The 26,291-nt window shown below is 35.9% G+C and overlaps 1 protein-coding gene across 3 annotated transcripts in view; it reads left to right on the forward strand.

The window, feature by feature from the left end:
- Window positions 1–26,291, forward strand: part of Sycp1 (synaptonemal complex protein 1) — a 113,925-nt gene that overhangs the window by 12,533 nt on the left and 75,101 nt on the right. For all 3 annotated transcript variants that reach the window (XM_052178551.1, XM_052178552.1, XM_052178553.1), the window contains exons 8-14: window positions 5,582–5,640; window positions 7,837–7,906; window positions 8,452–8,525; window positions 14,192–14,300; window positions 21,245–21,339; window positions 21,967–22,151; window positions 24,487–24,554. In XM_052178551.1, the coding sequence (XP_052034511.1) occupies window positions 5,582–5,640; window positions 7,837–7,906; window positions 8,452–8,525; window positions 14,192–14,300; window positions 21,245–21,339; window positions 21,967–22,151; window positions 24,487–24,554 (660 nt within the window). The remainder of the gene's footprint in view (window positions 1–5,581; window positions 5,641–7,836; window positions 7,907–8,451; window positions 8,526–14,191; window positions 14,301–21,244; window positions 21,340–21,966; window positions 22,152–24,486; window positions 24,555–26,291) is intronic.

Here is a 26,291-nt window from a genome sequence, read left to right on the forward strand (position 1 = left end):
TAGAGAAGGTACCATGAGGTACTGAGAAGAAGGTATATTCTCTTGTTTTGGGATGAAGTGTTCTATAGAAAGGAGGAGTGGCCCCTGGTTCTGGAAAGACTCAGTGAAACAGTATTCGGCAAAACCAGAACGGGGAAGTGGGAAGGGGTGGGTGGGAGGACAGGGGAAGAGAAGGGGGCTTACGAGACTTTCGGGGAGTGGGGGGGCTAGAAAAGGGGAAATCACCTGAAATGTAAATAAATTATATCGAATAAAAAAAATTTAAAAAAAAAGACATGAGAAAAAAAATCTGTTAAATCCATTTGGTTCATAACTTCTGTTAGTTTCACTATTTCTCTGTTTAGTTTCTGTTTCCATGATCTGTCCATTGATGAGAGTGGGATGTTGAAATCTCCCACTATTATTGAGTGAGGTGCAATGTGCGCTTTGAGCTTTAGTAGTTTCCTTTTTGAATGTTGGTGCCCTTCCATTTGGAGCATAGATGTTCAGAATTGAGAGTTTATCTTGGTAGATTTTTCCTTTGATGAGTATGAAGTGTCCTTCCTTTTCTTTTTTGATAACTTTGGACTGGGTGGGGGTTTGTGTTTCCCTGGTTCCTGTGGGAGGGTCCCAGTTATGCTGGGTGGCCTCATCTATGATCTTGAGTGTGTTAGAGCTCCAGTGCTTCTGGGGATGTCCGATCTCCTGGGAGTCGAGCTTCCTTTTTGATTTCGTGATCCTGTGATCCCATGATCCTGGGCGTTTCAGAGCATCTGAGAGTTGGACTCCCTTTATGTATTTTAAGAGTGGCTGAGGAGCCAGTGTCCCAGGTCTGTTCCAGGTGCTGGTTCACTCTGGAAGGAACCCGTGCCACTGTCTGGGTAGGAGTTCCTGTATCCCTGGATCCTGGGGACCCAGTTCCTCTGGGTGTTGGGGCAGATGTTGTGGTCTCCTTACCTGTGATTCTGGGTGTGTTAGAGCACCTGGGATTCCAGTTTTTGCACTTTTGATTTCAATGACTATTATGTATCTCAGACCTTTCTTATATAAGTTGCGTCTAAGTCTTTCCTTTTGAAAGGTAATAAATGTCAAGAAGTTCATATATTTGCAGTTTATAATTAGTTTCATTCATTAAAATGTGATTTATTTTGAGACAAGGTTTCTCTAGCCCTAGTTGTCCTGGCACTAACTATAGACCAGGATGGCCTTGAACTCATAGATTCTCATGCCCCTACCTCCTAAGTATTGGGATTAAAGGTATGAGCCACCATCACCTGGCTTAAAGTGTGACTTTAAGACTACCATTTTCTGTCTAGAACTACCATGGCATTTAATCAAGGATAAGATATATAGCCATGTTCATAATAGGAAATAATAATGCTGTGGGGTAGGCATACTATAGTAAGGTATAATAATACATTTTATAACTACACTAATGTCAATAAGAGAGTGCATAACAGGACATTGGTACCATAAAAATATAAAGAGTTAAATATTTTCATCTAGCAATGGATTGTTTGTAACACTGTAGACACTAATTTGTAGTAATGTTATATAAACACGTCTGCATTGCAAGTTGTATAAAAGTATATCACATATATTATTTAATATTAATAAGTATTACTGCTTTTCAAAGTTTCTAGACTAAATTTTAGGTTTCTATTTAAAAATGTGCATTAATATTAAATAAAGTTAGATTTAAAACAGTCTGAAGCAAGCCTTCAAAGGTATTCTAGATGAAAGCATTTTTGCCATAGGGTATGAACAGTTCCAGTGTGTTCCTGCACCTGAAAATTTTCCAATGGAGCAAGATATGGAAGTAGAATACAGTGATGTTTATTATCTTGATACTGTGTATGTATCAGATAAATTGTGTATATCTTCTTTTTAAGCAGAAAATTGAAATAGTGCTAGGTATAGTGATATAATGCTTTTCAACCCTAGCATTCAGGTAACTTAGTCTGAAAGATTACAAGTTTGAAGGCAGCATGGGTTATGCAGTTGGATTCTGTTTCAAAGAACAAAGGAAAAACGTGCTTAAAAAGGATATAAAGAAAAACTATTTTTGTATAGCTGTACAGTATTTTGTTTTGACTCTTGTAGACATTAAAGTTTATATTGTAAAATAGCTGCAACAAGCTTAGGCTAATTTATTATTAAAGGAAAAAAACCCTAAACTTATTATAATCCAATTGGGCAGGTTACTGGTGGTATGTAGTAATGTTCTAGGTCTTCACATTCACTTACCCCTCACTCATTGACTCACTCAGTAAAACTTACATAGATTATATATTGCACCAAGTAAGAATAAAGGTAACAAGACTAGCATGGGGGCACGTGCCTGTAATGGGAACTAGAGGCAGGATTTTGAATTCAAGGCCTGAGCTACATAGTGAAACCTTGTTTTAATAATTAAAAGTGAAGGCCTGTGACTGTAGCTTAGTGGTAGAGTACTTGTCTAGCATGTTTAAAACCCTGTGTTTGAACCTAGTACTGAAGAATTTTTTAAATTCTTCATTATTCCTTCTTTGATGCTTGTCTTTACACAGATCTGGATATCTTACTTATGCTACTTCCTTCTCTCTAAAGAACTTGTAACATTTTTGAAGCCTGTGTATTGACAGTAAATTCTCTCACCTTGTTTAGAGAAAGTTTAAAAGATTAAATTACATTTATTTATTGTGTGTGTGTGTATGTGTGCATATGTACACTATGGCACATTTGTGGAGGTCAGAGGACAACTTATGGGAGGTGATTGCTCTGATTCACCATGTAGTACTTGCTATCACTGGGCCTCAGTCTTCTCATCTAAGCCTTGCAAATAAAATGTTTTTATTTTCTTTCATTTATAATTTCTTTTTATATCTTAGTTATTTTATAATTCTTTGTTTCTTCATTAGAAATTTTCCTTTTAGTTTCTTTATCTTTGGTTTTATTTAGGTTGAACATGATAGAATTAGATGTAATTTTTTTCGTTTTTCTCTTTTGGTGTTTAACTTGCTTTTGTTCCCTGACTCTCCTAGATATGTGGTTCAGTGTCTGAATTTGGGGAAATTATTAGTTGTTATTGTCTGAAATATTCATTTGTTTCTTTTTTTTCTAGTGTTTCTGTGTGACTATTTTATCTTTAACAACTATCACAATTCTGTTGGTTTTTTTCTGAAAATTTCTTCTTGTTTTTCATTAAAATTTTTATTACATTGTTTTATGTTTATCGTAATTCCTGTCATCTCTGCCCAGTTTAGTCCTTGTTATGATGTTTAGTTTGCGGTTTTTGTCATTACTACTTTATAGCTGGACATGGAACTGGTATAAATTAGTCTTTAGTAAGCATGATACTGTATAGAGGATAGGGAGAAGTATAGGATATATTCTGTAGACCTGTGATTATGCCTCATTTTTTCTGTAAATCTTTGTCTACAAATTATGAACTTTCAAGTACTTTTCCTTCTCTTTAGGCGGGACAAGATACAAAATGCAAAATGGCTAGTGTGTGCTGGAGTTTGGTATTTAGTCTTTTCCCTTTTATCTTTCTCCTTTCCCTTTCCTTCCCTTTCCTCTTCCTCTCCCCTTCTTTCCCTTCCACCTTTTTTTTTTTTCATTTTCCCTCACTTTATTTCCCTTTTTTCTCCTATATAGTAGTCTAGAGATGGGTAGAACAGTATATTTTTATTCCTCTATATGGAAGGCTGGAATCATTTCTCTTTCCTACCCTAGGTCATTTTATGATTTAGCCCTAGTTTAGTTTCTCCTATAGGAAAACTCATATTAAGAACAGGATGCCTTAATCTCTATTTGCTTCTTATTTTTGGAATATGAGACAATATTTCTTTAAACCTAGGAAAAATTTAAGAGGTTAAACTTGTAAGGATGTTGTGCCTACTCAGATTCATCCACATGGAGTGTGTAGCAATGCCAGTTATAGTTTAGGTATTTTGCCTTTTGTTTTTTGAATGCTGACTCTGGTCTCCAGAATTTTTTTTTCTTTTCTTTTTTTTTTATTATTATTCGATATAATTTATTTACATTTCAAATGATTTCCCCTTTTCTAGCCCCCCCACTCCCCGAAAGTCCCGCAAGTCCCCTTCTCTTCCCCTGTCCTCCCACCCACCCCTTCCCACTTCCCCGTTCTGGTTTTGCTGAATACTGTTTCACTGAGTCTTTCCAGAACCAGGGGCCACTCCTCCTTTCTTCTTGTACCTCATTTGATGTGTGGATTATGTTTTGGGTATTCCAGTTTTCTAGGTTAATATCCACTTATTAGTGAGTGCATACCATGATTCACCTTTTGAGTCTGGGTTACCTCACTTAGTATGATATTCTCTAGCTCCATCCATTTGCCTAAGAATTTCATGAATTCATTGTTTCTAATGGCTGAATAGTACTCCATTGTGTAGATATACCACATTTTTTGCATCCACTCTTCTGTTGAGGGATACCTGGGTTCTTTCCAGCATCTGGCAATTACAAATAGGGCTGCTATGAACATAGTAGAACATGTATCCTTATTACATGGTGGGGAGTCTTCTGGGTATATGCCCAGGAGTGGTATAGCAGGATCTTCTGGAAGTAAGGTGCCCAGTTTTCGGAGGAACCGCCAGACTGATTTCCAGAGTGGTTGTACCAATTTGCAACCCCACCAGCAGTGGAGGAGTGTTCCTCTTTCTCCACACTCTCTCCAACACCTGCTGTCTCCTGAATTTTTAATCTTAGCCATTCTGACTGGTGTAAGATGAAATCTTAGGGTTGTTTTGATTTGCATTTCCCTAATGACTAATGAAGTTGAGCATTTTTTAAGATGCTTCTCCGCCATCTGAAGTTCTTCAGGTGAGAATTCTTTGTTTAACTCTGTACCCCATTTTTTAATAGGGTTGTTTGGTTTTCTGGAGTCTAACTTCTTGAGTTCTTTATATATATTGGATATTAGCCCTCTATCTGATGTAGGATTGGTGAAGATCTTTTCCCAATTTGTTGGTTGCCGATTTGTCCTCTTGATGGTGTCCTTTGCCTTACAGAAACTTTGTAATTTTATGAGGTCCCATTTGTCAATTCTTGCTCTTAGAGCATACGCTATTGGTGTTCTGTTCAGAAACTTTCTCCCTGTACCGATGTCCTCAAGGGTCTTCCCCAGTTTTTTTTCTATTAGCTTCAGAGTGTCTGGCTTTATGTGGAGGTCCTTGATCCATTTGGATTTGAGCTTAGTACAAGGAGACAAGGATGGATCAATTCGCATTCTTCTGCATGCTGAGGTCTCCAGAATTTTTTTGTTCCTTCCTCTCTGTTCAGATAAATTGTAAATTGTGGTTTTGCCTATCCATGTCTCTAATTTTGAAAGTAGTTGCTTGCTCTGTGACCTTGCTTTTTTGGGGGGTCAGAGAATTTTCAGTTTACCTTTTTTCTTGTTTATGGAATAGAAACCAAGCTTCTTGCATAACAGCTCAAAACCCAGACTATTTCTGACGCTAATTTTAGAAACCCAGAACTGAATTAAATACCCTCAGAATTTTAAATGTTTTTTTTAATGTTTTGGGATATTATAAGAATATCTTGTTGATGTTATATTTTAAAATTTAGTTTTGAAGTTTTTAAATAATAATTACAGATGAATATGAGCGGGAAGAAACCAGACAAGTTTACGTGGATCTAAATAATAACATTGAGGTAAGTGTTAGTGAAAATATTATTTTAAGTAAAAGAATTTCTAAGCCGAGAGTGATAGTTACAAAGGTTTTTGCTATAATTGCTATAACTTGTAATGAATAAAATTATTTATTGATGCATGACTGACTCACCAGCAAAATTCTTAAGGTTCTAAACTTTGAATACTTATTATGTTTTATGTATAGTAGCCTGTTTTTGGAGGGGAGATATAGAATATGCTCTTATATGGTTTAGGTGCATTGTCTTCAGGCCTCAGCATTCTGAGTGCTGGGATCATATGTGGAATTATAGTAGTAGCTCCCCCACCCCTTATTTGTGTGAATGTGTGTTCACATGAGTATGGGTGCATATATGCATGTATACATGGGAGCACAAGGTTGATGTTAGGAATTTTCTTCCAGTGCTCTACCACTTTATCTTTTGAAACAAGGGTGTGCCAACCAAACCCAGATCTTGCTGATGTGGCTGATCTCTCTAGCCAGCTTGCTTCAGGAATCTGTCTCTACCTTCCAAGGCTGAAATTACATGCAGGCCACCGCTCCTATTCAGGATTTATATAGATTCTAGGGATTCAGACTCTGGTTCTCTTGCTATATGGTATGCGATCTCATTGTAGAGTCCAACCCCATAATACCTCTAAAATTGACATGTTAGTAATAGTTTAATTTGTTAAGTATTTATTGACTCTATGTCAGGGACAGTACATTATGACATATAACAATTAAAAAAGGTGGGTACTTTTTTTAAATACTAATCTGTATTTTGTTTCTGCTTACCTTTGTTGTCTTATGCTTTACCACAGAAGATAGCATACTTTTTTATGTGTTTCAACAGAAAACAATTTCTGCTATAGCTTTTTTGTTTTTTTCCCCTCCCTGCCTCCCTCTCCCCCCCTTTCCTCTCTTTGAGACAGAGTTTCTCTGTGTAGCCCTGGCCATCCTGGAACTTGCTCTGTAGACCAGGCTGTCCTTGAACTCACAGAGATAGGCCTGCTCCCTTGAGTGCTGGGATTAAAGGTTTGCACCACCATGCCTGGTCCTTTTCTGTTTCTTGCTTTATCAAACTTTTTGGTTTTAATATTTTGTTTTTTTTCCAGAACTTTTGTGTTCTTATGTATGCTTATGAACAGTTCCCCTCTTAACTGTACTATTAATCTAAACATCTTTATTCTTCATTTAACTTTTATGAAGAATTCTTAAAACTATATTATAGTTATGTGATCTACAAGCTTATATGTATGCATATTGTTTTCTCATTCAATGTCAAATTTTAGTACAGTGGACTTTGTGTTATATCCTAAAGTTTATATTCTAAAATAAGTTCAGACACATGGTAGGTACTCAGTAAATATTTAGTGGATGAATGAATGAAAAATAATTTGATTTAACAAAGCAAGATTTATTGAATGCTGAGTAAGTGCATTCTATCTGCTGATGTAAATATAAATTTGAATTTTTATGGGACTGCCTTACATTAGTGGTGAAAAAAGAAATTTAATAAGCACAAATAAGTCTAAAATGATAGTTTGGATACTATTATATTTATTTTTGTTACTCCTTTAAAATCTTATGGATTGTGGCAGGGGATTATTGTATATTAAAATGTGTTATTAAGAGAATATAGTTGCAATACTTTGCTATTGTACAGTGTTATGTGATGTTAGGCATTCTATCATAGTTACATGTATATATCTTTAAATATATAAAATATTAGAAACGTAATTTATATGTATATGTGTGTGGGTATGTCTGCACAGTGTGCATGTAGAAGGTGGAGTTGGTTTTTAATTTTGCTATATGGATTCCAAGGATCAAACTATGGCTGAAAGGTTTGTTGATGGGCACATATCAGCTAATGTATCATATTGGCCTCATTATAGGCACAGCTTATACCTTTTTAGTAAATTATTGTTACAGTATTTTCATTGTTCAAAGGTGTATTAATTTATATCTAAAGATTATGAGGTAAAATTGGGGGGGAGGTGGGAGTGTGTCGGGTAGAGGGGCATACACATGGAGGCATGGGTGGGACGAGGGGTTGGGAATCTTTGGGGAGAGGGGCTTTTAGGAGGGGGAAAATTGCAAAGGTTTTACCATTGGCAATGTAAATGAAGAAGATACTCAATAAAGAAAAAGAAAAAATATTTTCAAAGTTTAAAAAGCATTTACATTTTAAAAGTTAAACTTTGTATTCTAGAAAATGATACTAGCTTTTGAGGAACTTCGTGTGCAAGCTGAGAATGCCAGACTGGAAATGCATTTTAAGTGTAGGATTCCTATTTATATATTTTCATGTTGTTTTTCTGCTACTTATGTTTTTACTAGATATTGTTAATATTTGTGTCTCTTTAATTTGATTCCTTCAACTATTGTAAATTTCACATTATCTTTGCTTTTATAAGTCCTTAAAAATCTTATTGGTGGCAGAGAATTAATATTTGTTACTTTTTCTTTTGGTTTTGAAACTACTTTTTCTATGAAATAAAATTTATTATGGCTTATATTTAATTTTTATAAGCATAGTTTTGCCGTATATGTTTTGGTGAATTATTAAGGTACAAATATCTAAGGTTTGTTATTTTAGATAAGTAAGTACTATTGTAAGAGCTGTAAGGTTTTAAGCTGTAATTTTGATAGTGTATTCAGTCACTATTTTACTAAAAAGAATTGGCAACAAGAAAATACAAGTTTTAGTGTACTCAATACTTGAAGTTTAGAATAACTTTGAGATAAAGAAATGAAATATTTAAATTTAGTTGGCAATGGAAAAGTTATGCAATTATGTTAAGACAAAGTTTATTTTTTTTTAAAGTAAAGGAAGATCATGAAAAAATCCAACATCTTGAAGAAGAATATCAGAAGGAAGTAAACAACAAGGAAAATCAGGTTTTTAAAAAATAACTCTATATTCTTTTAAAATTAATAATGTTTATGTATATATTTATGAGGTATGTGTGATGTTTTGGTTTGAGTAGTGATCAAATTAGGTTAGTTAGCATATCATACATCACTTAAACTTTATAGTAGATATATTTAAATTCTAACTATTTGGAGATTAATGCTATATTCTTTATATTTGTTAACTCATAATAATACCTACTATATCAAAAGCATTGTGTTTGCAGAAATATGAAATAATTTATATAAAAAGTTAATATATATATAAAAATCTTTAGCTTTTTTCTTAGTCAAATTCATTCTCATGATTCAATTAGACACTCACTGGAAGGTTAGCCCTCAGCAGTTTTTAATCAGTAAATCTACAAATATCACTTTACATTGCTGCAAAAATATGAGAAATTTTGTTTAGAAAACTTAATAAGATGATCATTGACAATACATTTCACATTTTGCAGTTTATTTTGAAATTAACTGTCTTTAACACTAATAAAAGGAAGCTAAAAAATTCTGTTGCTTCTTTCTATTAATATCACATAGTGGAAGACTTGTAAATGGTAAGCCTGTATTCTCTGATATTTGTAAGAATATAAATTTTAGGTTTGTATTATGTTATATCTTTTTCATGCCTTATGATTTTCAAATAGAAAGTGATATATAATAAGGGATCCTAGCTGGGAATGGTGATGCAGTCCTTTAATCCTTGTATTTAGGAAGCAAAAGCAGCCAGGTTTCTGAATTTGAGGCCGTACTGGTTGACACAATGATTCCAAGGACATCTATGGTTTCATAAAGAGACTTTGTTTCAAGAAGGGGCAAGGGATCCTCTTTTATTTCTTCCCATCATCTCTAGTTTTCTATAAGATAACTTGTTAAAGGAGTATCTTCTTAAATAATAACGAAAAATAATTAGAAGTACAGAAATGATGCTTAGAATTTTAAATTGTGATTAAAATATATTTCAGTTTCTAAGCTATACTTACACTGTATGAAAGAATTTTTAAACTAAAGTCCTTTTGTATTTTAACTTTATTTTTAACTGTATTTCTGGAAGAGGGAAGTCTTAAAAATTAAAATTGTGCTTATTTCACAAAATGCAAAGCTAGAATAAAATGCTACAGAAGATCATTTTGTAATTTTTGGTGCTGTGTTTGAGTCTATAGATTGTTAGGCCTTGCTAAGTTGGTGTTTGGCCTGCTAATTTTTTCCCTATGGGTATATAAATTACATTGTTTATAAAGTTTTTATAGACATTAAGAATCCCTGCCTGAGAATTCAAGGCCCATACCTAAACATAGTAAAAGCAATATACAGCAAACCGGTAGCCAGCATCAAACTAAATGGAGAGAAACTTGAAGCAATCCCACTAAAATCAGGGACTAGACAGGGCTGCCCCCTCTCTCCTTATCTTTTCAATATTGTACTTGAGGTACTAGCTCGGGCAATTCGACAACATAAGGAGGTCAAAGGGATACAAATTGGAAAGGAAGAAGTCAAACTATCATTATTTGCAGATAACATGATAGTCTACCTAAGTGACCCAAAAAACTCCACTAGAGAACTCCTACAGCTGATAAACAACTTCAGCAAAGTGGCAGGTTATAAAATCAACACAAGCAAATCAGTGGCCTTCCTATATATACTCAAAGGATAAGCAGGCTGAGAAAGAAATTAGGGAAATGACCCCCTTCACAATAGCCACAAACAGTATAAAGTATCTTGGGGTGACTCTTACCAAACATGTGAAAGATCTTTATGACAAGAACTTCAAGACTCTGAAGAAGGAAATGGAAGAAGACCTCAAAAAATGGGAAAACCTCCCATGCTCATGGATCGCCAGAATCAATATAGTTAAAATGGCCATTTTGCCAAAAGCAATATACAGATTCAATGCAATACCCATCAAAATCCCAACTCAATTCTTGACAGAGTTAGAAAAAGCAATTAACAAATTCATCTGGAATAACAAAAAACCCAGGATAGCTAAAACTATTCTCAGCAACAAAAGAAATTCTGGGGGAATCAGTATCCCTGACCTCAAGCAATACTACAGAGCAATAGTGTTAAAAACTGCATGGTATTGGTACAGTGACAGGCAGGCAGATCAATGGAACAGGATTGAAGATCCAGAAATGAACCCACACACCTATGGCCACTTGATCCTCGACAAAGGGGCTGAAAACATCCAATGGAAAAAAGATAGCCTTTTCAACAAATGGTGCTGGTTCAACTGGAGGTCAGCATGCAGAAGAATGCAAATTGATCCATCCTTGTCTCCTTGTACTAAGCTCAAATCCAAATGGATCAAGGATCTCCACATAAAGCCAGACACTCTGAAGCTAATAGAAAAGAAACTGGGGAAGACCCTTGAGGACATTGGTACAGGGAGAAAATTTCTGAACAGAACACCAATAGCGTATGCTCTAAGATCAAGAATTGACAAATGGGACCTCATAAAATTACAAAGTTTCTGTACGGCAAAGGACACCATCAAAAGGACAAATCAGCAACCAACAAATTGGGAAAAGATCTTCACCAATCCTACATCAGATAGAGGGCTAATATCCAATACATATAAAGAACTTAAGAAGTTAGACTCCAGAAAACCAAACAACCCTATTAAAAATGGGGTACAGAGTTAAACAGGGAATTCTCACCTGAAGAACTTCGGATGGCGGAGAAGCATCTTAAAAAATGCTCAACTTCATTAGTCATTAGGGAAATGCAAATCAAAACAACCCTGAGATTTCACCTTACACCAGTCAGAATGGCTAAGATTAAAAATTCAGGAGACAGCAGGTATTGGAGAGGATGTGGAGAAAGAGGAACACTCCTCCACTGCTGGTGGGGTTGCAAATTGGTATAACCACTCTGGAAATCAGTCTGGCGGTTCCTCCAAAAACTGGGCACCTCACTTCCAGAAGATCCTGCTATACCACTGCTGGACATATACCCAGAGGATTCCCCACCATGTAATAAGGATACATGCTCTACTATGTTCATAGCAGCCCTATTTATAATTGCCAGATGCTGGAAAGAACCCAGGTATCCCTCAACAGAAGAGTGGATGCAAAAAATGTGGTATATCTACACAATGGAGTACTATTCAGCCATTAGAAACAATGAATTCATGAAATTCTTAGGCAAATGGATGGAGCTAGAAAACATCATACTAAGTGAGGTAACCCAGACTCAAAAGGTGACTCATGGTATGCACTCACTAATAAGTGGATATTAACCTAGAAAACTGGAATACCCCAAACATAATCCATACATCAAATGAGGTACAAGAAGAAAGGAGGAGTGGCCCCTTGTTCTAGAAAGACTCAGTGAAGAAGTATAGGGCAAAACCAGAATGGGGAAGTGGGAAGGGGTGGGTGGTAGGACAGGGGGAGAGAAGGGGGCTTATGGGACTTTCGGCGAGTGGGGGGCTAGAAAAGGGGAAATCATTTGAAATGTAAATAAAAAAATATATCGAATTAAAAAAAAAGACAAAAAAAAATACAAGAATCCCTGCCTCAGGATAGAATGTAACAGATGATATTATAGAGCAGGGCTTAGCAGGGTTGTAAAGGTCAGCTGAGTGTAACAATTTTTATGCTGATTTTTTGCTATCTTTTATACCTCTTTTCTTACCTGCAATATTAATTTTAGAGGCGATTATTGTTTTGTTTTGTTGAGGTTCTTGAGCGTGAATCCAGGATCTTAGGTATGCTAGGTAAGTGGTCTCCTACATAGCACTATCTCTAACCTATCTGTTAAAGGTTCCTTGCAAAAATATTGCAGAGTTAGTTCTTGATGTCATTGGCTGGTAGGTGGTAGAGTCCAGAGTGAAGAAAGTGAATTTTCTTTTTTTGTGCTTAAGTCCGTCTGAAGTGTCCATGGCCTCTCTTTCTTAAAAAATTTTCAGGACTCTTTGGGTTAAGTTATCTTGCTTCTCATTAGTATCTCCCTCTGTATATTTGTATCAATTGTTTTCCTTCTTTACATGCTATGATTTGTGATAAAAATTATTCTCCACCTATGAAATGAGCCAATTCAGGCCAAATTAATGTATAAAGACAGTTTTTTTTGGGAAACAGCTGGTTCACCAACTTCATAGTAGATCAGTGAAGTTGCTATCCATGGAGAGGGGAGTCAAATGGGAGGGAAAAGAGAAAGATTGTGTGCATGCAGGGAGAGGGAGAGGAAGGAAGGAAGGAGAGAGGAGAGAGAATGAGAATGTGAGGAGAAACAAGAACAAAATGTCTACATTATATAGGGAAGAGCTTCTCGGGGAGGGAAGCCCTACCCTCTGGGTTGGAAAGTTCAGCATAGAGGGCAGGGTATATGCCAGCCACGCCCTGTAACTGGTAGGTACTGAGGGATGCTTGGAGAACCTGGAGGCCAGGTTAGCTTTGGTATGTAAAATACCTAGTTCACCCTGGGTCTAAACCCCAACAATTTGGATTATAAATGTTTTGTGGCTTTTTAGAGATGAAGCTTATCTCTGTTATTTTTGTGACTAATTTGTAGATGATTGGAGATAAAAAATAGGGAGTTAATTTTTTAAAATTTGAATCTCTAATTTTTTGCTATTTCTTTACATCTGAATACTTTTGGTTATCTATATTAAGATAGACAGTAGTTTGTCTTCTTAAATTAGCCTTAACAACTATTTCTCTTTGCCTTCCTGCCTGTCTTGTTGTCTTTCTGTTTTTTGAGACAGGGTCTTTCAAAATAGTCCTGGCTGTTCTAGAGCTTGCTATGTAGACCAGGCTGACCTTGAACTTAACTGTCTTTAAATACTTTACATCCTCCTACTACAGTGCTGGGATTAAAGGTGTGTGTTATCATGCCTGGTTTGCAAGATTAATTTCTATATATCAAGACTCATTTTAGCCTTTTGAAAGATTTACTACTTTGCATGAGATTGATTTAGATGTTCCTCTCCTAGACAGGCTTGGTGGCACATGCCTAAAGTCTTGGCACATGCCTAAAGTCTCAGCACTTGGGAGACAAAGACAGGTGTGTTTCTATGAGTTTAAGGTCATCCTGGTCTATATAGAACTCCAGACCAATAAAGAATACAGATAATAACTCTATCCAGAAAAACAAACACAAAAACAAAAGATAAAAAGCAAAACCCTCTTTCTCTCTTTTTTTTCTAGACAGGGTTTCTCTGGGTAGCCTTGGCTGTCCTGGAACTCACTCTGTAGATCAGGCTGGCCTCGAACTCAGAAATCTGCCTGCCTCTGCCTCCCAAGTGCTGGGATTAATGGTACAAAGACCTCTTATTACAAATACTAGTCAAAAGATAGCTTCTTTCCTGATTTTGATTTTTGTTCTATTACTGATGCTCAGGCGTAGTTGTTTGTATGAATGCTGAGTTTCTTAAAGGTGAGTTCTCTCATTTCTACATATTCAATACTTATTGTTTCTGGTGATTGAGTGAATGAATTTTCATCATGTACTTTCTCTTTAAAAGTTTGAAGTGAGTAGTGTAATTTTGAATATAGGTTTACTCATTCATTCAATAAATATTTTATAAGCATATATTAAATGGTAGGTACAATATCTAGAAACATATAAAATAAGTATATATAATTATAGGTGATAATAAATGCTAAGGTACTAATTTTAACTTTTCCATCTACAATTTTTTTTTAATTTAGGTATCACTACTATTGATCCAAAGTACTGAGCAAGAAAATAAAATGAAAGATTTAACATTTCTGCTAGAGGAATCCAGAGATAAAGCTAATCAATTAGAGGAAAAAACAAGTAAGAATTTATATAAAAATATGAGAGTGTGCCTTATGTATTCTTTTTTGTTTGAATTTTGGGTTTTGTCACAATTTCTAATAATACTATCCATTGCTTTGCTCTTACACTTGGTTTGGATCAGTTGAAAGAGGGCATAATTGAATCTCTTGGAGATTTTTATCAAAGCATAGATGCTCCTCTTTTTCCTTTTTTGTACTTTTAACCATCAGTTTCAACAATATGAAAAGACATTATTCTAGTTGTTTTGGACAATACATTTTTTTGTATATATGATGTACAAAGTACAGTTTTGGTTAATGTACATGCTTGGTAGAATCAGGGAACAGCCATATCAGGTTTCTGTCAGCAAGCAGTTCTTCTTATCAGCAGTAGTGTGGAGGTTTGGTATCTGCAGGTGGTATATATTCCTAGGTGGGGCCATTTCTGGATGGTCTTTCCTTCAGTCTCTGTTCCATTTTTTTGTCCTTGTCTTTCCTTTGGACAGGAACATTTCTGGGTTAAAAACTTTGAGGTGCATGGCTGGCCCCATCCCTCTTCTGGGGGCCATGCCTATCTATCTAGTTGAGGTGGTCTCTCCACTTTGTTGGATATTTTGGCTAAAGTCATCACCATTGACTCCCGGGAGCCTCTCACTTCCCTGGAATCTGGGAATTTCTTTTGGCTACCCCAGTTCCCCACCCCACTTTGCTACGAGTTTCTATTCAGTTTCCTGATCCTCTACTTCTCTTCTGTCCCTTCCAATACCTGGCCCTGCCCCCCTTTCCTCCCCCTCTTCCTCTCTCCATCCCAGGTCCCTCCTTTCCTCTAGCTCCTGTGATTATTTTGTTCCCCGTTCTATGTAGGATTGAAGCATCTATACTGGTCTTCCTTGTTTTTTTGTTTTTTTTTTAATTAAATATTTTCTTTATTTACATTTCAAATGTTATCCCTTTTCTGGTTTCCCCTCTGAAAACCCCTTAGCCCACCCCCCTTTCCCTGCTCACCAACCTACCCACTCCTGCTTCCCTTTCCTGGTATTCCCCTATACTGGGCATCCAAGCTTCTCAGAGCCAAGGGCCTCTCTTTCCCTTTGATGTTCAACAAGGCCATTCTTTGCTACATAATGCAGCTGGATCCATGGGGTCCCTCCATGTGTATTCTTTGGTTGGTAGTTTAGTCCCTGAGAGCTCTGAGGGTACTGGTTGGTTCATAATGTTGTTCCTCCTATGGGGATGACAGCTCCTTCAGCTCCTTGGTCCTTTCTCTAGCTCCTCCATTGGGGGCCTTGTGTTCAATCCAATGGTTAGCTGGGATCAGGAAAATGCAAATCAAAACAACCCTGAGATTCCACCTCACACCAGTCAGAATGGCTAGGATCAAAAACTCAGGTGATAGCAGGTGCTGGTGAGGATGTGGAGAAAGAGAAACACTCCTCTGCTGCTGGTGGGATTGCAAGCTGGTACAACCACTCTGGAAATCAGTTTGGTGGTTCCTCAGAAATTAGACGTAGTACTACCTGAGGACCCAGCTATACCACTCCTGGGCATAAACCCAGAAGATTCTCTTACATGTAATAAGGACACATGCTCCACTATGTTCATAGCAGCCTTATTTATAATAGCCAGAAGCTAGAAAGAACCCAGATGTTCCTTAACAGAGGAATGGATACAGAAACTGAGGTATATTTACACAATGGAATACTACTCAACTATTAAAAATGATGGATTTATGAAATTCTTAGGCAAATGGATGGAACTAGAAAATATCATCCTGAGTGAGGTAACCCAATCACAAAAGAACACACACGGTATGCACTCATTGATAAGTGGATATTAGTCCAGAAGCTTGGAATAGCCAAGATAAAATTCACAGACCAAATGAAGTTCGTGAAGAAGCAAGACCAAAGTATGGCTACATTGGTCATTCTTAGAAGGGAGAACAAAATACGGGAGGAAATACGTAGACAAAGTGTGGAGCAGAGACTGAAGGAAAGGCCATCTAGAGACTGCCCTACCTGGGGATCCATCCCATATACTGTCACCAAGCCCAGACACTAACGTGGATGCCAACAAGTGCCTGCGGACAGGAGCCTGATATAGCTGTCTCCTGAGAGGCTCTGCCAGTACCTGACATATACAGAGGTTGGTCTTCCTTCTTAAGCTGCATATGGTTTGTGGGTTGTATCATGAGTATTCTGAGCTTTTTGGCTAAAATCCACTTATTAGTGAGTATATACCATGTGTGTTCTTTTGTGTCTGGGTTACCTCACTCAGGATGGTATTTTCTAGTTCTGTTTGCCCACGAATTTCATGAAGTCATTTTTTTAATAGCTGAGTCGTTGTAAATGTACCACAATTTCTATATTCTTTCTTCTGTTGAGGGACATATGGGTTGTTTCCAGCTTCTGACCCAGGGGTTTTAAGAGCACTTTTTGTTCTTCCAGAGAACATGAGTTCAATTTCCAGCACATATGTGTTTGCCATTTTGACCTTTGTGGGCACCATATGCATGTGGTGCATAGATAGACATGATATCTATCATGTTTTATCTAGTAAACACTTATATACATAAAAATAAATCTTGGTAAAAAACCGTCATCAATCTAATTTTTGAACCTTTGAAAGTAAGGAAAGTTTTCTTTTTTCTTTTTCTTTCTTTAGATTTCCTTTATCTTTGGTTTCAGCTATTATAGAATGATGCTTCAAGATACTGATTCAGTTTGATAGTGTCTAGAAATTATAAATTAGTACTCTTTATTAGTTTCTTCTTAAGAATTCTCAGCATTAACTTTTTAAGATACTAGCTGCTCCATAATGTTTATTTTAGGTAGGATCTTGCTGTGTTAGCCTTGCTATCTTAACCTGAGCTGGGCCCTGAACTTGTGATCTTCTTCCCATAGCTTTTTTGTGAACTGCAGTGTTTTATAGGCATATGTTTTATTTGTACTGGTCTGGTTTCCTTTCTTTAGTAAAAAGATTGTCTGGTAAAAAATATCCCAACCCAAAACTATGGTTATTTAAAAATCCTATTTTCTGCCATATTCATTTTTTATTAATAATATCCTTGCTTTAGTAGTCTTTATTTTGGATAATATCTTTTGATCTATCTTGCAATTCACAAAATCTCTTTTTAATTAATTTTTTATTTACCAAGTGGTTGATTTCATTTTGGTATTTCAATACATATGTTTCATTATACTTTATTTTTATTCATGTTCTATTTCCATTATTCTTCTCTATCTACATTAGAATTTTGATGTGGATTGTATTCAGTCTGTAATTAACTCTTGGTTATATAGCTGTTTTCACAATATTCTGTCAGTTGAGTATGAAAGTTTTAAATGTAGTTTCTTATCCAATTTCTGTTTTCAGTGTCTTAAAGGTTTTAGTTGAGAAGTCTTTATTAGGATTATTTTCTATGAATTTACTTTTTGGAAGCTTTTGTGAATATGATATTCTTTGTATTTCTTTTACCATGTTTGTTAATAATTGAAAACTACTGAGTTTTTAACATTGATTTTCGTTTCATCCAATTTATTGTTTATCTGGCTTAAGAGTTTTCTGGTGCAGTAACTATATTATTTTAAAAATAGAATTTTATATGGTCTGCAACTCTGGATGATTTGATTTCATCTTTTCCTATTTGTATCCATTTTATATATTTCTGTTGTGTTACTATTTTAGCTAATGCTTCAAGCAGTATATTTTATAAGAGTTGAGAGTGTTCTCTTATTCCAGAGTTTTAGAGGAAATACTCTTTATTTGTCTCCCATTTAGTGTAATGATTGATATAGCCTTGTCACAGTAGCCTATATTATCTTGAGGTATATTCTGTCTATTCTTAATTTTTTTTCATGAATTCATGCTGAACTCTGTCACATACTCTTTTGTAAATATTATGATAATGTGCACTCTGTGTTATTTGTGTAGTGTTATTAGATTTATGATTTGCATATGTTGAGCCTACTTTGTATCAACTTTCATAACAACCTGCTTATGATGTGCGATTTTCTTAATGTGTTCTTCAATTTGATTTGCAAGCATTTTGTAGAGAATTTTTGCATCTATGTTCATCAGATAGATTGGTCTGTAGTTTTCTTTCTCTTTTATATATAAAACTTTGGATGAATTCAGCAATAAGTTCACTATATTCTGGACTTTATTTATGAAAAGCCTTTTAGTTACTCTTTCAGTCTCACTGGTTGTTATGGTGCTTTCAAGATTGTTTACATATTCTGAGCTGGCAATGTTGGTGGGTGCATGACTTTTAATCCTAGCAACTGGGAGATAGAGGCAGGTGGATCTCTGGGAGTTCAATATCAGCCTGGTCTACACAGTAAGTACCAGGCTAGCCTGTGCTACATATTGAAATCCTGTCTCAAAAGAAGCCTAGCTATTCAAGATTTAATTTTATAGGCCATATGATTTTCTAAATTCATCCATTTCTTACAGCTTTTCCAGCTTCTTTATATATAAAATTTCAAAGTATTTTCTAATGATGTTTTGGCTTTCATTTCAATCTTTTGCAACAAGTTTTGTTTTCATCTCTAACACCACACATCCAATTTTATTAAAATTTTTCCTCCCTTTGGTTAGTGTGACCATGGATATGTTGATCTTGTTGCTCTTTTTAATTTTTGATTTTTTAAGTCTCCATTTCCTTACTTTTGGCTCAATCTTTATTATTGTTTGTCATCTTTGGTTTCCTTTTCTTTTTCTAGAGCTATGATGTGATCATTTGGTTATTTGAGTTTGTGCTTCTCTCTCTCCTTTCCCTCTCTCTGTCTTTCTGTCTCTGTCTCTGTCTCTGTCTCTCTCTCTCTTTCTCTGTATGTGTGTGTGTGTGAACTTACAAGCTGTAAATTCCTTCTAAGATTGCCTTGGCTTTATTCTTGAGGTTCTGGTAGGTTGTACTGTTGTTCTCATTTACTTCTAGCCCCTAACTCTAACCAGTGTTGGTTATATTTGGTTTGTGTCTTTTCTATATATTTCTATAACCCCCAGTAAAAACTCATAACTATTTGTTATTGTTTGTTGATCTTCCTAGTTGGTTGTATTACAAATACATATATATCCAGGCCTGTTCTCTAGCATATAGCACCATTATTAACATCATAATAGCATTTATTAGCTATATATTGGCTATTGTAGTTAAACATTTTAAGCCATTATTATTATAACAGGAAGTCTTCAAAATGTCGACATTTTAATATCCCAATTGGATGGGAATAGTAGAGTCAAAATGGTTAAGTATTCTGGCATCTAATAAGAAAAGACAGTAAGTAGTAGATGGTGAGATGTCTCAGAAGCTAAAGGCACATGCTGCCAAGCTTGATGACTTGAGTTCAGTCCCCAAATTCTGTAGGAGGGAACCCAGTTATGCAAGGTTTTTTAGATGTATGTTGTGACACATACATGTTCTCATGCGGACACACAAAGACACCGATACACACACACACACAGATAATGTAGTAAAATTTTTAATAAGTGGTAGTATAATTTGAATCCAGAAAAGATGAAGTTTTCCCCTTAGTATTTATATGAGGTTTAAAAATGAATACACATATAAGGCACATAGACTATTTAACTGAGACTTAGAATTTAGTAAACATTAGCTATTAAGTGGAATCAAAACCTTTTTTTACATAACATAGCCCACCAATAAATATAATATTAAATATTTATTGTAGAAATTAGAAGCAAAGATAGGAAACTGTGAAAATAAAATCATGAATAATTTCACTATTGGAATATAAACTTAAAAGTACATTTTATTAATTATGCTTATGGCTTATACAAATGCTATTTTAACCTCATTTTTCTCCTATTTTATGACTGTGAGATTTCTATTATCATTTTTAGTTACTACTAATAAATGGTATATTAGTCCATTTATGTACAATCCTAGATTAGTGTCAGCTTTTGAATATTTATGTACTACACAGTGTTTTGCTATTTTAAAATATTTCATTCAGGCATGGTGGTACATGTGTATAATCCTTTAAGAGAGTCAGGTAAGAGATTGCCAAGTTCAAGGCTAGACTGGACTACATATTAATTTCTAGGCTACCCTTCCTGAAATATTAAATAAAAATGAGTTTCAGGTAACTAGGCTTTACATGGTGAGACCTTATCTTCAAAATAAAAGCAGACAGATCCACCACCATCACCACTAATACCCTCCAGAACAAAAAACAAAACTACAAAAACAAACCCTCTAGAAACACATATTTAACATTTTAGTGTAAAATATTTACCTTTGATGGAACCGTCATAGGGTTTTAGCATGTGTTATAATAAGAGAAAAAAAAATCCTTTAAAGCACCAAAGACTATCTTTGAAGACCACCTGAGGCTCAGGTTTTTGCATACTACCTATCAGTTATGATATTTCTGACCTAACAGAGCCTTAGCTTGCTTCACAATGGACAAAGCCTGCTTTTATTTTTCAAAATTTTGTTTTTGAGAAGGAGCATGAGCTATTCAGGGTTTTTTTCCCCCCCAATTTTTAGACATGAGCTTGACAAATTGCTCAGGTTGGCCTCTACTTTTAATCCTACTTCACCCTCCCTAGTAGCTAATGTTATAGACTTGCACTCACTGGACCTGGCTCCAAAACATATTTCTATTAACAAATGGAATAGGATATGGCATATATAAGCCACTTGACTCCTTGATAGCAATGTACGAATGAAAAATAAGAAATAGTTTGTTAATCTTCCTGTTAAAGCTGGGTTATATGTCTGTTTTCATTCTATTATAAATGTAGATACTGAAAAAATGTTAAAAATGTTCATTTTTGAGGTTTTGGGAAAAATAGTCTTATGAAATTTAGTGTGTATATGTGTATTGTTCTTTTTTTGGATTGTTTTCTAGTACAGGAAAAGGAGTAATTGATATAGCAATTAGTTTCCCTAATAACCATTTCTACCAAACAATGCCTATCTATAATTTTATCTTTTAGAACTACAAGATGAAAACTTAAAAGAATTAAATGAAACGAAGGATCATTTAACATCAGAACTTGAAGATATTAAGATGTCCATGCAAAGAAGTGTGGTATGATTTAAAAACAGACTAGTGACTACTGTATAGTATATATCATATAATCATTTAACAAATACTATTGGATACAACTAAAATGTATTATAGATTTTTTTTTTTTGAGACAGGGTTTCTCTGTATAGCCCTGGCTGACCTGGCACTCACTCTGTAGACCAGGCTGGCCTTGAACTCAGAAATCTGCCTGCCTCTGCCTCCCAAAGCGCTGGGATTACAGGTGTGTGCCACCACTGCCTGGCATCTAAAGTGTATTATGACTCAGAGATTCAAATAGAGAATTCAATTCTACCTTTAAAATGCTTCTAATAAGAGGAATTGCATTAAAAATACCTAAGCACGAATAGAATGACTACAGCTAATAAATAGTCATTAACAGTTCTAAGACTGTAGAGAACTGTATGGGCTAACTACATGGGAAATTTCTGTGGAGGGATCAGAACTATAGAGATTGGTTACTTGAAATTTGATAATGCATGAGTTATTTCAGTATGCCAAGGAAGGACAGTGGGAAGAAGGAAGTATGGAGTGCAAAGGCAAACAAATGTATAGAAGCAGCTGACTTAAGCCTTTAAACATTTTAGGATTTTGCATTATTCTTTCTGTTTTGTGTTTTATTTCACTTAGAGCACTCAGAAGGCTTTAGAGGAAGATTTGCAGATAGCAACAAAAACGATTTATCAGCTCACTGAAGAAAAAGAAACTCAAATGGAAGAACTCAATAAAGCTAAAACTACTCACTCATTTGTGGTGACTGAACTTAAAACTACTACATGCACCTTGGAGGAATTACTGAGAACAGAACAGAAAAGGTGAAACAGTTTTTAAACATATAAGTAAATACTGAACCATTAAACATCAGACATTCTTTGGAATAGTTCCCAGGCATGCATTGCTGTGGGGTCAAGTTATATGGACACGTTATTAAATGTTGGTTCAGTGATAGGACATGTTTATTAATAGTGGGGACCAGTGATTTTCAACCTTCCTAATGTTGTGAACCTTTGATATAGTTCCTCATGTTGTGGTGACTCCAACCATAAAATTTTTATTTCTCTTCAGAACTGTAATTTTGTGACTGTTATGAGTCATAAATGTTTTTGGAGACAGAGGTTAGACAGAGGGGTTATGAGCCACAGGTTGAGAATCACTGTGTACAGACAATTAGTATCATAGGAATAATGCCCAGGTTAAAGAATTTCTTTTACTGAGGTCTGTATCCTTAATTACAATGTATTAATTTAGCAACTATCTTGTAATAAAGTAAATACTGCTCTATATGTGATACATACTCATTTGCTTTTAACCTAAATTGTATTTATTTAAAATTAGATTGTTAACAACTACCTCTATTTTTCCTCATTTTATACAATTTTTAATATAAAAGTATGTTGAGGTCTAGGTAATTATTTTTTGTCCTGTTAGCTTGTAAATTTGGCAGAGGAACAAATTTCTTTCCCAACTTATATTTGGATCTTTTAAATTTTTCTTTTCTACTGTATATAGTGAGGAGAAAAATGTAACCTTTAAGCTCTTCTATTATATATTTCTGATTAACTTGTCAAAGCAATTTTTAAATAATAAAATTGTAAATTACTGTAGAATAATCTGTTATAATTACCTTAGTTAATTTTTTTTATTTTCTAAAAACTAAAAAAAACCCCTTTATGTGTATGGGTGTTTTGCCTGCATGTATGTCTATGCATCACATGCATACAGTCAACACAAAAGCCAGAAAAGGGTATTGAGTCTCTTTCAGAATTACAGACAGCTGTGAGCCCACTGCTAGGAATCAAACTCAGGTCCTCTGGAAGAGCAGTCAGTGTTCTTGGACAATGTGCCATCTCTCCAGCCCCTTATTTACTACATATATTTATGTGTGTATGCATGTGTATGTTTGTGTGCGTGCACACATGTGTGTAGATCAGAGAACAACTTGGAACAGCTTGTAGGAGTAGGTTCTCTACTGGGCATTAAATTCAGGTTGTTAGGGGGCTGGAGAGATGGCTCAGTGGGTTAAGAGCATTGACTGCTGTTTCGAAGGTCTTGAGTTCAAATCCCAGCACCCACATGGTGGCTCCAACCACTCATAAAGAGAACTGACGCCTTCTCCTGGTGCGTCTGAAGACAGCTACAGCGTCCTTACATATAATAAATAAATAAATCTTAAAAAAAAAAGCCCTATTTATAATTGCCAGATGCTGGAAAGAACCCAGGTATCCCTCAACAGAAGAGTGGATGCAAAAAATGTGGTATATCTACATAATGGAGTACTATTCAGCCATTAGAAACAATGAATTCATGAAGTTCTTAGGCAAATGGATGGAGCTAGAGAACATCATACTAAGTGAGGTAACCCTGACTCAAAAGGTGAATCATGGTATGCACTCACTAATAAGTGGATATTAACCTAGAAAACTGGAATACCCAAAACATAATCCATACATCAAATGAGGTACAAGAAGAAAGGAAGAGTGGCCCCTTGTTCTGGAAAGACTCAGTGAAGCAGTATTTGGCAAAACCAGAACGGGGAAGTGGGAAGGGGTGGGTGGGAGGACAGGGGGAGAGAAGGGGGCTTATGGGACTTTCGGGGAGTGGGGGGCTAGAAAAGGGAAATCATTTGAAATGTAAATAAAAAATATATCGAATAAAAAAAAAGAAATTAAAAAATAAATTCAGGTTGTTAGGCTTGGTAGCAAGCCCACTCATCTGTTGAGCTATCTCACCTTAGTTTTATGGTTTAAGGAAACAGAAAATAAGAAAAGCTTAAAATACATTTTTAAAATTTCGTTTTTGTTTTTCTACACAGAGTTTCTCTGGGCAATCTTCCTTGGTTGTCCCTGAAACTTGCTCTGTAGACCAGGCTGGGCTCAAAAGATCTGCCTACTTCTGCCTCCTAAGTGCTGGGATTAAAGGTTTACACTACCACCACCCAGCAATTAAGATACAAGTTATAAACCTTGAGGTTTTAGGTAGATATAATTATTATTACAATTATAATTTTGATTTTAAACTGCCTTATACAGATTAATACTTAATGTTTTTGAATCTATTTTAGATATATCAGTTGTTACATTGTGCACATTTTAGTTATTTGATGAATGGTACCTAAAATAATAATTTGAATTTTAAAATTTATCTCATAAGATTGGAAAAAAATGAAGATCAACTGAAGCTGATTACTATGGAGCTCCAGAAGAAATCAAGTGAACTAGGTAAGAGAGATTAGTATACTTTGATAACATTAATAACTAATTATAGATATAAATTTGAGGGTTTTGTTAAATATATTAAACTGTGTTTTTTAAATTTTTATTTATGTAGTTTTTAAAATTTATTTACATTTCAAGTGTTATCCCCTTACCCAGTTTCCCCCTCTCCCAGAAACCCCCTATTACTTCCCCCTCCCCCTCTACCCACCCACCCACTCCCACCTGCTCACCCACCCACTCCTGCCTCCCTACCCATGATTCCCTTATGCTGGGGCATCTATTGAACTTTCATAGGACCAAGAACCTCTCCTCCCATTGATGCCTGACAGCGCAGTCCTCTGCTACAAATGCAGCTGGAGCCATGTGTACTCCTTGGTTGGTGGCTTAGTTCCTGGGAGCTCTGGGAGGTCTGGTTGGTTGATATTGTTCTTCCTATGGGGTTGCAAACCCCTTCAGCTCCTTCAGTCCTTTCTCTAACTCTTCCATTGAACAACCTGTATTCAACCCTGTATTCAGTGCAGTGGTTGACTTTGAGCATCCAACTCTATTCACAAGGCTATGGGCAGGGCCTCTCAAAAGATAGCTATATCAGGCTCCTTTCAGCAAGCCTTTCTTAGCATCAACAATAGTGTTGGAGTTTGGTAACTGTATCTGGGATGAATCCCCAGGTGGGACAGTCTCTGGATGGCCTTTCCTTCAGTCTCTGCTTTGTACTTTGTTGCAATATTTGCTCCCGTGAGTATTTTGTTCCCCTTTCTAAGAAGGATGGAAGCACCCACACTTTGCTCTTCCTTCTCTTGAGCTTCATGTGGTCTATGAATTGTATCTTGGGTATTCTAAGCTTCTGGGCTAATATCCACTTATCAATGGGTACATACCATGTGTGTTCTTTTGTGATTGGGTTACCTCACTCAGAGTGATATTTTCTAGTTCCATCCATTTGTCTAAGAATTTCATTAATTCATCATTTTTAATGGCTGAGTAGTACTCTTTGTGTAAATGTACCACATATTCAGTATTCATTCCTCAGTTGAAGAACATCTGGGTTCTTTCCAGCTTCTGGCTATTATAAATAAGGCTGCTATGAACATAGTGGAGCATGTGTCCTTGTTATATGTTGGAGCATCTTTTGTGTATATGTGCAGGAGTGGTATAGCTGGGTTCTCAGGTAGTACTATGTCCAATTTTCTGAGGAACTGCCAGACTGATTTCCAGAGTTGTTGTACCAGCTTGCCATCTCACCAACAATGGAGGAGAGTGTTCCTCTTTCTCCACATCCTCACCAGCATCTTCTATTACCTGAGTGTTTGATCTTAGCCATTTTGACAGATGTGAGGTTCTCAGAGATGTTTTGATTTGCATTTCCCCGATGACTAAGGATGCTGAGCATTTCTTTAGGTGATTCTCAACCCTTTGAATTTCTTCAGTTGAGAATTCTGTGTTTAGACCTGTTCCCCATTTCTAAATAGGGTTATTTGGTTCTCTGGAGGTTTTTTTTTTGTGGGGGGGGGGGTTTCGAGACAGGGTTTCTCTGTGTAGCCCTGGCTGTCCTGGAACTCACTCTGTAGACCAGGCTGGCCTTGAACTCAGAAATCTGCCTGCCTCTGCCTCCCAAGTGCTGGGATTAAAGGCGTGTGCCACCACTGCCCGCCAGTTCTCTGGAGTCTCAACTTCTTGAGTTTTTTGTATATATTGGATATTAGCCCTCTATCAGATGTAGGATTGGTAAAGTTCTTTTCC

Source organism: Apodemus sylvaticus, chromosome 4, assembly GCF_947179515.1.
Source record: "Apodemus sylvaticus chromosome 4, mApoSyl1.1, whole genome shotgun sequence".
Classification (NCBI taxonomy): domain Eukaryota; kingdom Metazoa; phylum Chordata; class Mammalia; order Rodentia; family Muridae; genus Apodemus; species Apodemus sylvaticus.